The following is a 13,333-nucleotide window of genomic DNA, read 5'->3' as shown; positions in this document are numbered from 1 at the left end:
CGATTCCCGGCCAGGGCACACAGGAGAAGCGTCTATTTGCTTCTCCACCCCTCCGCCGCGCCTTCCTCTCTGTCTCTCTCTTCCCCTCCCGCAGCGGAGGCTCCTCTGGAGCAAAGATGGCCCGGGTGCTGGGGATGGCTCTGTGGCCTCTGCCTCAGGCGCTAGAGTGGCTCTGGTCACAACATGGCGACGCCCAGGATGGGCAGAGCATCGCCCCCTGGTGGGCAGAGCGTTGCCCCATGGTGGGCGTGCCGGGTGGATCCCGGTCGGGCGCATGCGAGAGTCTGTCTGACTGTCTCTCCCTGTTTCCAGCTTAAGAAAAATGCAAAAAAAAAAAAAAAAAAATACAAAATATTTGAATGCATCTCAAGTGTGTAGGTTCATGGTGATACTATACATATAACTGATTTTATTTTGTGGATTGTACCTAAGCACTTGTCTTTGTTCTATGGGAAATGTGGGTTCAACTTTGCCCCTAAAAGAGGACCCTCAGCCTCTTTCTCTTCCCATTGTAGTGTGTTTCAAAATAAGAAACTCACTTTTGGGACAAATGATTGTCATCTGGATGAAAGGCTAACTCTTTTTTTTTTTTAATTTATGTTTTTATTTTTCTTAAGTGAGAAATGGGGAGCAGAGAGATAGACTCTTGCATGTGCCCTGACCGGGATCCACTAGGCAAGCCCCCTACAGGGTGATGCTCTGCCCATCTGGGGCTGTTGCACCATTGCTTGGCAGTTGAGCTATTTTAGTGCCTGAGGCGAGGCCATGGAGCCATCCTCAGCACCTGGGGCCAACTTGCTTCAACTGAGCCAGGGCTAGAGGAGGGGAAGAGAGAGATAGATAGAAGGGGAGGGTTGGAGAAGCAGATGATCGCTTCTCCTGTGTACCCTGACCAGGAATTGAAGCTAGGATGTCCACACATTGGGCTGATGCTCTACCACTGAGCCAGGTGGCCAGTGCCTGAAATGCAATTAAGACCATCACCATGAGGTGTTGCATATTGGTTTGTTATGATTTCAATCCATGTTTATGGCCTAAGTAAAGTTGTGTTTTTTTTTGTATTTTTCTGAAGTTGGAAACGGGGAGGCAGTCAGACTCCCGCATGCGCCCGACCGGGATTCACCCAGCATGCCCACCAGGGGCGATGCTCTGCCCATCTGGGGCATTGCTCTGTTGCAACCAGAGCCATTCTAGCACCTGAGGCAGAGGCCATAGAGCCATCCCTAGCACCTGGGCCAACTTTGCTCCAGTGGAGCCTTGGCTGTGAGAGGGGAAGAGAGAGACAGAGAGGAAGGAGAGGTGGAGGGGTGGAGAAGCAGATGGGCGCCTCTCCTGTGTGCCCTGGCTGGGAATCGAACTCGGGACTCCTGCACGCCAGGCCGACGCTCTACCACTGAGCCAACCGGCCAGGGCCAAGTAAAGTTGTTTTGATCACACGTTGAGGAAGCTGTGCTAGGATGTTATTAAAATCTGTTTTTGTCAAAAAGCACTCAGTTATTGATGCACTTCTGGGGACATTAATGGGAAAATAGAGAAGAGGGACAATCCTAAAACGTGAACCCACATTTCTCATGGAATGAAGACAAGTTCTTGGCTAAGTATAATATGTGAAGTTGAAATGGCTCTCCAAAGATCTTGAGACACTTGCTCCTGCTGTGGTCAGGCAGGAGGCTGACTTGACTTACTCTTGACCAGCTGTGGTGTTAAACTGTGCAGCAGTCCCAGGAGGAGAAGGGACATCTGTTCCTGCCATGGTGAGGCTACTCCTTGTAGGCAGTGGTGCAAGCTGTGTGTGATGGTCCCTGGAGGAATAACCTTTGGAGCAGCCACCTTGCTCGCCAACACTAGTTCTGTCACCTGCTAGCTACATCCACTGGCAGCAAGGGTCCTAGGCCTGCAGTGGATTTCTAGCTTTTCCTTGGAAGGACTGACTATCCGGAGAACCAGCTTGTAGAAAGGCACAGCTCAGGTAAATTTGGACTACGTGTTATCGTTTTTATGGAAAAATTACTTTGAGGCCAATTAGTTGTGCAGTGAAAATGTTTGTGGCAAAGATGTCTCTGGCAAAGATGATAAAGGTGAAAGTACCTGGAACCTAAATGGTATCTGTTGAGCTAGGAAATGCATAAAAATGAGCAAGTGGTGGTGTCTGGGAGCAAAGATGACTAATTCCTTTTAGGGCATGTTATGTTGATTTTAGAGTCCATGCTGAGTGGAAGGAAGGTGGAGACAGGAAGATGCTGGTACAGATATAGAAAACACGGGGTGTGCAGACGGGGTACCTGGGGAGGTCAGGAGTTTCATGGAACTCAGACAAGGACATGGTAGCACGTGGTTGAACAATGGGATGTTGAAGTTGACATTTGGAGGTGGAGCGGCTTTAGGGAGTGACAAGGTCCGGGAGCGACCATGGCGGAGGGTTGGGTGGTTGAGGCAGGGAAAGAGGAGCCTCCTAGCCGTGAGGAGTGGCACGTGTTACAGAGCACTTGGTATTAGATGGGTGGCATATTCCAGTGGCCCAAAGGGTCTTACATTTGCTTTTAAAACTATTCAGGCATTTGTGAAACCAGTCTTATAGTGGTATTTTTTCTTTTTTTCTTGCCTACAACAAAGTCATAGAATGTCGTTCCACCCAGGACGAGGGTGTCCCCGAGGGCGAGGAGGACATGGAGCCAGACCCTCAGCGCCAGCCTTCAGGCCCCAGAATCTGAGACTGCTTCACCCTCAGCAGCCTCCTGTGCAATATCAATATGAACCTCCAAGTGCTCCTTCCACCACGTTCTCGAACTCTCCAGCCCCCAATTTTCTGCCTCCGCGACCAGATTTCGTACCCTTTCCTCCACCGATGCCTCCGTCAGCACAAGGCCCTCTCCCCCCCTGCCCAATCCGGCCACCCTTCCCCAACCACCAGCTGAGGCCCCCCTTCCCTGTACCGCCCTGTTTTCCTCCCATGCCACCCCCAATGCCCTGTCCGAATAACCCGCCAGTCCCTGGAGCCCCTCCTGGACAAGGCACTTTCCCCTTCATGATGCCCCCTCCTTCCATGCCCCACCCCCCGCCCCCTCCAGTCATGCCACAGCAGGTCAATTATCAGTACCCTCCTGGATATTCGCACCATAATTTCCCACCCCCCAATTTTAATAGCTTCCAGAACAGCCCCAGTTCTTTCCCACCCAGTGCTAACAGCAGCAGTAGTCCTCATTATAGGCATCTCCCTCCTTACCCACTGCCAAAGGCTCCCAGTGAGAGAAGGTCCCCCGAGAGGCTCAAACACTATGACGATCACAGGCACCGGGATCACAGTCATGGGCGAGGTGAGAGGCATCGGTCCCTGGATCGGCGGGAGCGAGGCCGAAGCCCTGACCGGAGAAGACAAGACAGCCGCTACAGATCAGATTATGACCGGGGCAGAACGCCGTCTCGCCACCGGAGGTATGAGCGGAGCAGGTAAAACACGTGTTTCTTAATGAAATGCAGAGGCCCCTACACAGGCCGTTTCTGTTGATCAGCCAACCAGACCAAAATGGTCCAGCAGTTCATTTCTATGTATGAAAGGAGATGAAGCTTGTTTTGGGCTGTTTTAAAGAGGAAGAGACAACTGACAAGTAACGAAATTGATGTCAGAAAAAGGCACTTTTGAAAAGCATTCCAAAATTATCCATGTAGATTCATTTTAATGGATGTAAGCTGATTACTCTGCATAATACAACTCACATTTTAATGAGGATCCAGTGAAAGATCTTACATATTTTTTGCATTCTATTGAATTATGAGCATCATCATATCAGGTTACAGCACTTGATTTCTTTTGAAATTGATGATCTGCATATGTCATCTATTAAGAATCAAACTAGTTAATAAGCAGAACTTGGTTTCTGATTTTTAGGATAAATAGAGTTTATTGTACATTGTTGCCTTCTGTTCTGTTTCCTTGTAAAATGAAATAATACTAGTTATACATTATCAAATTTATAGTTTTCAACATAGCTGTAACTTGATTTTGTTGCACTTAAATTCACACTGAAGAAAGTGTAGTTAAAAAGTAGTATTCCATTCCAGATTACATTTCCTTTTTCAAAAGGCTAAATATCTATATATACAGGAGAATAAAGTTTTCAGCAGGTGCTCTTCAACCAGGGTTTATAGGTGGGTATATGTAAAGTTTTGTAAGTAGGTATGCTTTTCTATAAGTAAATCAGTACCTAACACCGGATTCTCAAGGGGTGGTGTGACTGTTACCCCAAGTCTAGGAACCATTGGTTTAGATGGAAAAATAAAAATACACAGGTAACGATTGTACTAATGTTTATTTGTACTTTCATTGAACTCTTTATATTGATGAAAGATTTGAGATTTTCCCCTTGCAAGCCGATTCTCTTTCTGTCTCCTGTGGTATATTGACCTTCATTGTCTCATGAGATCTCTGTGCTAAGAATCTCTGAGCTCCTTAAATCAGTTCCTGTCATTGTGTGGGTTTGTAGAGAGCTGGGCTCCTGTGCAGTCAGTTCCCTTCCCGGTTTCCGTGTTTTCATCATGGCTGTCAGTCTGCTTCTGTTGGAACATTTTTCCAGTAAAGGGCGATAGTCACTCTTGGAAATGGGGATAGACAGTCAGACAGACTCTCACATGCGCCCGACCGGGATCCACCCGGCACGCCCACCAGGGGTCGATGCTCTGCCCCTCCGGGGCGTCGCTCTGTTGCGACCAGAGCCACTCTAGAGCCTGAGGCAGAGGCCAAGGAGCCATCCCCAGCACCCGGGCCATCTTTGCTCCAATGGAGCCTCGCTGCGGGAAGGGAAGAGAGAGACAGAGAGGAAGGAGAGGGGGAGGGGTGGAGAAGCAGATGGGCGCTTCTCCTGTGTGCCCTGGCTGGGAATCGAACCCGGGACCTCTGCACGGCAGGCCGACGCTCTACCACTGAGCCAACCGGCCAAGGCCTGGTCCATTTAATTTTTATTTATTTATTTTTATTTTAGAGAAGAGAGGGAGGAGAGTGATGAGAAGCATCAAGTCACAGTTGCTTTACTTTTGGGTTCCAGCAGAGCCACTGACCCCTTGCTCAAGCCAGTAACCTTGGCCTTTAGCCAGTGATCTTGGGCTCAAGCCAGCAAGCCCATGCTCAAGCTGGCGACCTCAGGGTTTTGAACCAGGGACCTCAGCATCCTGGGTTGATGCTCTATTCACTGTGCCACCACCGGTCAGGTTTATTCTTAATTATTTGTGGTTAGCAGATGCCTGTGGTAGTGTAGTGATAGTTTTATAATGAAAATCTAAACTGTAAATGGTTTGCTTCAGACTTTAAAATGATTGTTAATAATCCTGTCTGTGGGGAAGCATTTTGGCACAAATTTATGTGTTCCAGGTTGCATTTGTCTTTCTGTTTGGGGGGTTTAAGTTAGAGCTGAGTTTTTAGGACTCTGCTGTAAAATCCTAAATTTTTCCATCCCGGCTTAAACTTGCAGTTGTGTGTTTGAAGAAACTCAGATGTCTTGTAAACTGAGAATGTCTAATAGAAAATGAAACCAGTGCCAAAAGAATCACTTTTGATTTCCATGGTCCTAAACCACAAGGCCTTTTTGCTATGAAGGACCTGCTTAGGTAGTCAGCTCATCTTTCTGAATGGCCTTTATTTATGTTGGAATTGTTTTATGATGTTGTAGTTTGGGTGTTTGCCCTGGAGCTGCCTAGTGTCACAGCCACATTATCTTCGGCTCCCTTTGGGATCTTAGTTAGGTAGGGTGTCTGTCATCTGTCTACATAGAGTGCTTCTGTGAAATACACCTGGGGCAAGCAAAGTCCTAGTGTAACTTCTGTAAGTATATTGGAGAAAAGCAAAGCTTGACACATTTACCCACTAGATTGTGTTAAGCTGAGGCAAATGCTATATAGTCTATCCTCTGACGACTACTCCTCTTTCATCTCTGGGTTAGAGAATTTATCCTTTTTCAAATTCCATTTTCCTGTTTTTTCTCCTTCCCAGAATGTAGTTGAATAATTACAGGAATGTTTTAAGGCAAACTGTTTCTAGAGAAAGTTTGTGAGGAAGTAGATGTATGTATTTATTATTGTGAGAGATCAAGGTTACTCTAGAAGAGAGAGCGCTGAGACAGCGCGCTGGCCATGCTGTTTGCAGCGTGACGGTAATGGTGCTGGGCCTTCGGTCACCTGTGCTACCGCGGAGGTCCCTGGGGCACACGGTGCGCAGCCATTGGTCCGCAGCCATGGGGTGCAGGTGGGGGGCTTGTGTTACTTACGTCTAGGGATAGCTTAGTGCTCGCAAGTAAAGGATGAGTCTCTGGGAAAGTAACCCAAACATTGTTTTTCTGGCTTTAAAGGGGTTCCTCAGAATGTGTTTCAAAGGTGATTTATATCCACATTGGTCTTTTCAGTTGATACCCACTCAGAGGTAGCGGTGCTTTTCTTGCATGCAAAATTCTGTTGCCTAGATGTTAAAAAGCAAACAAAAAATTAGGACTATCCGTTACATAGAATATTTATTTGGAATATAGGTAATCTAAATTATTCTTTTTAGCAGCCATGCCACTACAAATGATATCTTTGTCATGTGGTACCACTTACTAAAAGTGAACTGTAATTTTTGAAGCGTATTGGATAAAGTCTGTAGAATCCCAGGGTCTTGCGACTTTGTTTTGGACAGCTGGTGTATACCTGAGGCTTATGTTTATGCCAAAGTGTTTAGTCAAAGGAGTCTTCCTTGAGGAAGGGTCATACTTAAGTGAAAAAACAATTTTTTGTTTTTTATATTGAAGCAGTGACAGATCTCTTTTGTAAGTTTAATTTTAATGTATTTGCATTTCTTCTAGACTATAGGTTGGGGGATATTTTTGAGTTCATACCATTTTGTAGTCTTGCTATACTCAGGATAATAAGCATTTTGGTTTCTTTCTGAGATCAGGTGGTTATTTCCCTTTGATTTAATTCTGATTCAAACCCACTAGAGTTATGATTTTTGGTCCAGATCTTCATTGCATTTATTAAATAGACTCAGAAGTTATTATTTTTATCATTACTTTTTCTAGTTTTACATGGGGAGGTTTTAAAATTCCCCATTCTGTTTCTATATTAAATAAACTCAGAGTTTTTTTGCTGATGAAAATAGCATTTAAAGTAAAGTGACTTAGAGTCTCATGGCAATTAGTGAAGCTAGAACTACAACTCGGGCCTGTAACATACAGGAGTTTAGAACCCTTTCATTATAGAACTTGGTTCTAATCATTATGATTGAAGTTTTAATTTACATTTCTTTATGGGTAAAATTGAGAGTGTCCTAGAAATCAAAGGCAGTAGAATTCTTTAAAGTTTTCCCTCTAGGTTACATAACCAAGAATTGGCTGAGTGGGAGGTCTCTAGAGAAGATTATAATAAAATTCCCTTTGTTGCTTAGCATCAGGTTCCTTTTAAAGGAAACAGCAGAAAATATCCAAGTTAGTTCACTTCTGTAAAGTGAAAAGCTCCCTTCTTCTCTAATAAATAAAGGATGAATAAAAATGTCCCGTAGAGAATAGTGCCTGGAAAATTCTTAGGTCAGGTCTATTTATTTAGAAGATGAATTCAGTGAAAAGAGACGGTGTTTTTGAGTCTTTCTGTTGAAAACAGCTCTGTGTATTAATTCCTTTAAGAGAGCGGGAACGGGAGAGACACAGGCACCGGGACAGCAGAAGATCACCATCTCTGGAAAGGTCCTACAAAAAAGAGTACCAGAGATCTGGAAGGTAAGCAAGGAGTGCACACTGGAAGAAGTCATAGGATTATCTCATGAATTCATATTTTGTGCTTATGCAAAGTATCAGCCACGTCTTCTGAATAGCCTGAGAGTCTTCCAAAAATGCCTTGTGAAAAGCTAAAGCAGCCACTAACTTAAAAATCTTTTCTTTCAAGATGTATTGATAATGCAGCACAAGGAAAATCTTGATAAATGTCCAAAAATTAGAAATTATATGGGCTTTTTCTGACGTCAATTGCTATAAAACTATATGTGTAAAACTATATATTAATAAAACCATATATTCATAATTGTTTTAAAACTTTCAGAAAGCAAACTACAGACACACCTTTAGAAAAATGACATAGAGATTGTTATAAACTAAAACTTACAAGGTGTAACCAATTCTATATTGAGAAGTAAAATTTATGGTTTTATATACTGGTAATTAAGAATAGCACTCTGGAGTCTGACAGATTTGGGGTCAGTTATTAGTCCTTCTAACTTTGTTACTAGATAAAGCTATCTAACCATTCTAAGCTTCAGTGTCAGTCTAAAATAAGGACACTTAATCCTTGCCTTGAGTGGTGAGGGGTCATTGAAATAATTTGTGCAAAACACTAGAACTGGGCTCAGAGTTAATGCCAAATAAATGGTAACTGTATATATAATTATTACTTGATCATTTGGCTCTAGAAACTGATAGAGTACAAGAAAAGCAGAAAAAAAGGATGTGAAGAGAAAAGAGATTGATGAAATAAAAAGCACTATAATATTTGAAAATAAATGCAAGCCTGCTTTGAAAGGTCCAGCAATTTAAAGAGTGTGCAGATCAAGGAAAGAGAAACATACATTGCATTAGATATGAGAAAGGTATGAGTAATGAAAAAGATTTAAAATTTACAGCATGTTGATGTAAGTATAAATATTTTAAAAATTTAGAAACTTGGATGTTATGAGTTGATTTCTACGGAAACAAAAATTTCAAACTTCACACAAGAAGCAGAAAATTTTAATAGTCAATAACCATGGGAAAAAATTGAAAAAGTTGAATTTGTACCACATCCTAAAAAGTTTTAAACTGTTCTAGAACACTGAAGAACATGACAGGAAAGCTCAGCTCATGAGGTGATATTAGAAATACTCAGAGGGCAAAACCTAATCAATGAAAAGGAAACTAAAAAAATATCTCTTATGAATATGGATATGAAAAGCTGATTGGTATATTAGCAAGTTGTTTTTAGTAGTGTATAAAATAACAATTTATTTTGAGATTGCTTGGATAGATAGCTTAATATTAGGAAATCTGTAACTAATTTCTAGTGTTAAAATTAATAGGGTTTTCTCAGTACCTGCACATTAGATATTTGAAATAAAACCAGCATTGATTTATGAGTAGAAACTTCGGCAAAGTTGGTATATAAGCAGATTTCTTTAATATGATGGAGAACATTATCTCATGATGAGCATTGTTACCATGTCAAAATAATCAAATTTAATGTTGAGGCCTTACAGGCCTTCCCATACAAATTAGAAAAAAGGCAAGGCTCCAGTGCCTATCACTGTCACCTAACCTTGTGTAACTTAATCAACAAGCAAATAAGTGCATTACATTACTGTGTGTCCCAGCTATTGTACTGGTGCAAGTGATAGTTGCTAACAGCAGTCCCCAGTTTACAGGAATAAGACAGTTAAGTGATGTGAGAATTGCTTTTGATATAGTTCATGTTTCTCTGAAAAATCAGTCTAGAGTAGTCATAGAGAAATTGACATGTTACTGATATCTACAGTATGTGTAGGGATGTATTAGGGCAGGGGGCTCAAGGGGGAAGAGAAAAAAGTCTGTATGAAGCTTGCAGTGTGGAGACATGCTCTGCAAAGGTCAAGTCTGGAGGGAATGAGTGTAGAAGGCACTTGTAATTAATTCAGACAGAAATGATAGTGCCCAGACCTAGGCAGTGACAGCAGTAATAGGGAACGGTAGAGCTAATTGAGAGATATTTATGAAATAGACTCAGTAGGACTTTGTAACTGATCGGGAGGGCACAAGACTCCACATTCATCCTCTGAGATCTGGTGGGGAACACTAAGAAAGGCGAGAGGATGAGTCAGTTTTGGGCATATGTAGCTGAAAACCTGTGAGACAATCAGATGGAATTGTGTGGCAGTAAATTGGATAAATGGGTGTAAAATTCAGAGAAGAGATCCTGGATGGAAAAACGAGAAGCCCTGGATTAGATGAGATTAATTGGACAGAGTTCGTTCAGTGAGAGGACCTGTGGAGGACGAGATGAAGGAGGAGATACAGATAGAAAACAGCCGAGGTACTGTGCACGGTGGAAACCATTGAGAACCCATTTGAGGTGGGTGATTTTTAAGGTGAAGGGTTGGAAATCAGTCTTCAGTCTGCTGGCTTCTTTTCCAATGCCCAGTAGCTTGTGGAGAAGGCAGAGACTTGGAACCTGTGAGTTCTCACTGATCAGTAGATGAGAAAAAAGTTAGAGATGAAAATACTGCAAAGGAGAAAAAGTTAACCATAATTTGTAATATAGTATATTGTTAAGAAGCAGTTTCGGATTTTGAAATTTGGAATGCCTGAGACACTTACTAATAAAGATGTCCTGTTTTAAAATGCCCCTCTCCAAGTGTTAGAAAAAAGAAAAGAGGAATACTAATTATGTTCACAACAGTCGACCTTGACCACCCATCACTCACTATACCTGCCTAACCGGAGGGGCATCAGGTTGGCTTTCTCCTGTGTTTCTTGGTAGTAATAAACTTTTGGTGGGATTTTTAGTACATGTTAAAATGTCTGTGTCAGATAACTATATTAGCATTTACCACTTTCTAGCTTTGTGATATTGGACAAGTGGCATAATTCTAATTCTGTTCCCTCGGTAGGGGGTGTTTGTATCTGCCTCCTAGTGTTCTTGTGAGGATTAAATAGGAGTGTCAGTCCAGTGCTTAGCAGAGTGTCAGGCTTGAGGGGAGCTCCAGAAGCAAACGAAACCACACCGCTGGGAGCTGAGTTGCCATCATTAGCTAATGGAGTTTTCAGGAAAATTCGAGTGGATCAGCTAAGAAACAATGAGCATTAACTCATTGATGTTGACAGTTATAAATTAAACTTACTGAAATTAATAGCCTTCCTAAATAAACCAGGAATACTTATTTAGAAAATGTAGTGGAAAAAAAATGTAGATTCACTACAGAAAATTTATATTAATTAAAATTAAATCTCAAAATTTTTTTTTACTTATTGATTTATGAGAGAGAGGCAGGGAGAGAGATGGAGAGAGAGAGACATCAATTTGTTGTTTCACTTATTTATGCACTTATTGGTTGGTTCTTGTATATGCCCTGACCAGGGATTGAACCTCCAATTTTGGTGTATCAGGACAACGTTCTAACCAACTGAGCTACCCAGCCAGGGCAAAATTAAATGTCGTAATACAACTTAAAAAATATATAGCTCAATGGGGAGAAAATATAAATGCAGCTTATGACAAAGCAGGTGATAAAAGTAGATAGAGGGCATGCCACACTCTGATACTGGAAGTGAAGACAGCATTGGGACAGTACTAGTTTTCTTCAAAATAGTCTATCATTTAAGTGTCACCAGTTGAAATATGGGCTTTAGAACTTAATGAACCAAATTATTTGGAATAAAAATGAGAATAAGGGGAAAAAAAGATAATGTAGCTTTAGTAGTATTAAAATGTTCTATAAAACACGTAAGAATTAAAACAATTTGATATGGGTATAAATAGATCAATGAAACAAATATTGAGCAGCAGTCAAAACTATATAAATGCCTACATCCCCCATAAATTTGGATTTTTAAATTAGAGTAAAAATTGATGTGGTGACAACTGGCAAGCAAGCCATTTGGAAGGAAAACAGAAATTTCTGCCTTACATCTTGGAGAGATAGAGTAAAAAAAATTTAGTGTTATGTCTAACTGAAGAAAAGATATTTATTTAACCTTGAGCTGCGAAAGGATTGTAAGCATAACACTGAGGAGGAAGCATAAATGTAAAAATCTGAATTTGGCCATACACAAGTTACATATAGCAATAAACAGGTAGAATTTAAAAGGAATACAGAAAACTGAGAAAGGTTAGGTTACATATGACAGAAGAAGGGTGATTATCTTATTAAGAAAGTCTATTAATAAATAAAAGGACTACATCCTTACTTTAAAAAATATTGGCATACCATATGACTAGAAGTTCATAAAAGAAGCAAACCTAAGCCTGACCTGTGGTGGCGCAGTGGGTAAAGCGTCGACCTGGAACGCTTCCCTGGTCAAGGCACATATGGGAGTTGATGCTTTCTGCTCCTCCCCTCCTTCTCTCTTTCTCTGTTCCTTCTCTCTAAAATGAATAAATAAAACCTAAAATAAATAAATAAAATTATTTTTAAAAAAGAAGCAAACCTAAAATGTATAATTTCATTAGTGATGAAAATGAGCAAGTTAAATTTAATGAGATACTGTTTTCATCAGTATGTCAGGGATTAAAAATAATCACGTTGACAGATGGGAAGCCGCTACTGTTTGAGTGATCATCCAACCTGGCACTAATCTGGCACTACCTGTCTGCAGAGAAGCCTTAAGGAAAAGCACACACACATACTTTGTGTCAAATAATCTGACAGGTGTGTTCATGGCAGCATTGTTTATAATGGCAAAAAAAAAAATGGTGACAACCTAAATAACTATGATCAGATTTGTTAAATTATGGTATAGACATATGAAAGAGTAATATTCATTTATAAATGATTCAGATATACATATATTGAAATAGAAGGGTGTTCCTAATTAACCACTCAGTGAGAAGGACAAGCTATAGAGTTTTTTTTAAAGCTTGTGTTTACTTATAATATATATATATATATACATTCGTATATTGATATGTTTTAACACATTTGTGAAATATAGTGGTTATCTGTGTGATAGTTGGGGTGATTTTTGTTTTAATTTTATTAATGCTTAAATTTTTTTTCCTACAGTGAATGAATACATTTTACTTTATAGTGAATTTTTTTCTCCTGTTGACAGATGATGTACATTGGAATATTTAGAAATTATGTCAACAAGTTGGATGTATATAATCTTCCTTATCACCTACCCCTTCCCCCAATGTATACACACCTACACACTGACAGTTTCCCTGTCATAAAATTAGAAGTTAGTGGTAGAGTGGAGGGAAAGAGTTCATTTGTGACTTCGATGCAGATGTAAGCTTTCTTGGGTAACAGTAACTTTGGGCAGCTGCAGAGCGGCCGGCATAGTGCGACAGAGCAGGCACTCCCCTGCCTGGGTCTCAGGCTCTGTGTGGTCCCACCTGAGTTTCTGGGGCCTAAATTAAAATCTGTCCTGTAGGTTTCCCCTTCAAGCACATCCGTAGGATCGGCCTTTGCAAATTTCAGGCCCCAGAAAGTCAAAGAGCTAGAGTTATTTCTATCCTTTTTAACTGAGTTAGTACTAGTATTGTACAGATTAGAATTAAGGAAAGTGGTGGTTGATGTAGTAATACCCAGGTGTGGGATTCCAGAGGGATGGAGAGGGTGATGTATCTGGATCACTTAGATTATAGTCCTCAGGCT

The 13,333-nt window shown here is 41.2% G+C and overlaps 1 protein-coding gene across 7 annotated transcripts in view; it reads left to right on the top strand.

Annotated features, from left to right (window-relative positions):
• DROSHA (drosha ribonuclease III) overlaps nucleotides 1-13,333 on the top strand; it is a 139,191-nt gene that overhangs the window by 3,754 nt on the left and 122,104 nt on the right. For 6 of the 7 annotated variants that reach the window (XM_066244150.1, XM_066244136.1, XM_066244144.1 and 3 more), the window contains 2 exons: nucleotides 2,614-3,447; nucleotides 7,641-7,733. In XM_066244150.1, coding sequence (XP_066100247.1) covers nucleotides 2,614-3,447; nucleotides 7,641-7,733 — 927 coding nt within the window. The remainder of the gene's footprint in view (nucleotides 1-2,613; nucleotides 3,448-7,640; nucleotides 7,734-13,333) is intronic. The other variant, XM_066244146.1, reaches the window with a different exon arrangement.

Source organism: Saccopteryx bilineata, chromosome 1 (assembly GCF_036850765.1).
Source record: "Saccopteryx bilineata isolate mSacBil1 chromosome 1, mSacBil1_pri_phased_curated, whole genome shotgun sequence".
NCBI lineage: Eukaryota > Metazoa > Chordata > Mammalia > Chiroptera > Emballonuridae > Saccopteryx > Saccopteryx bilineata.
Note: the sequence above shows the minus strand (reverse complement) of the source record. Positions and strands in the feature narration are given on the sequence as shown.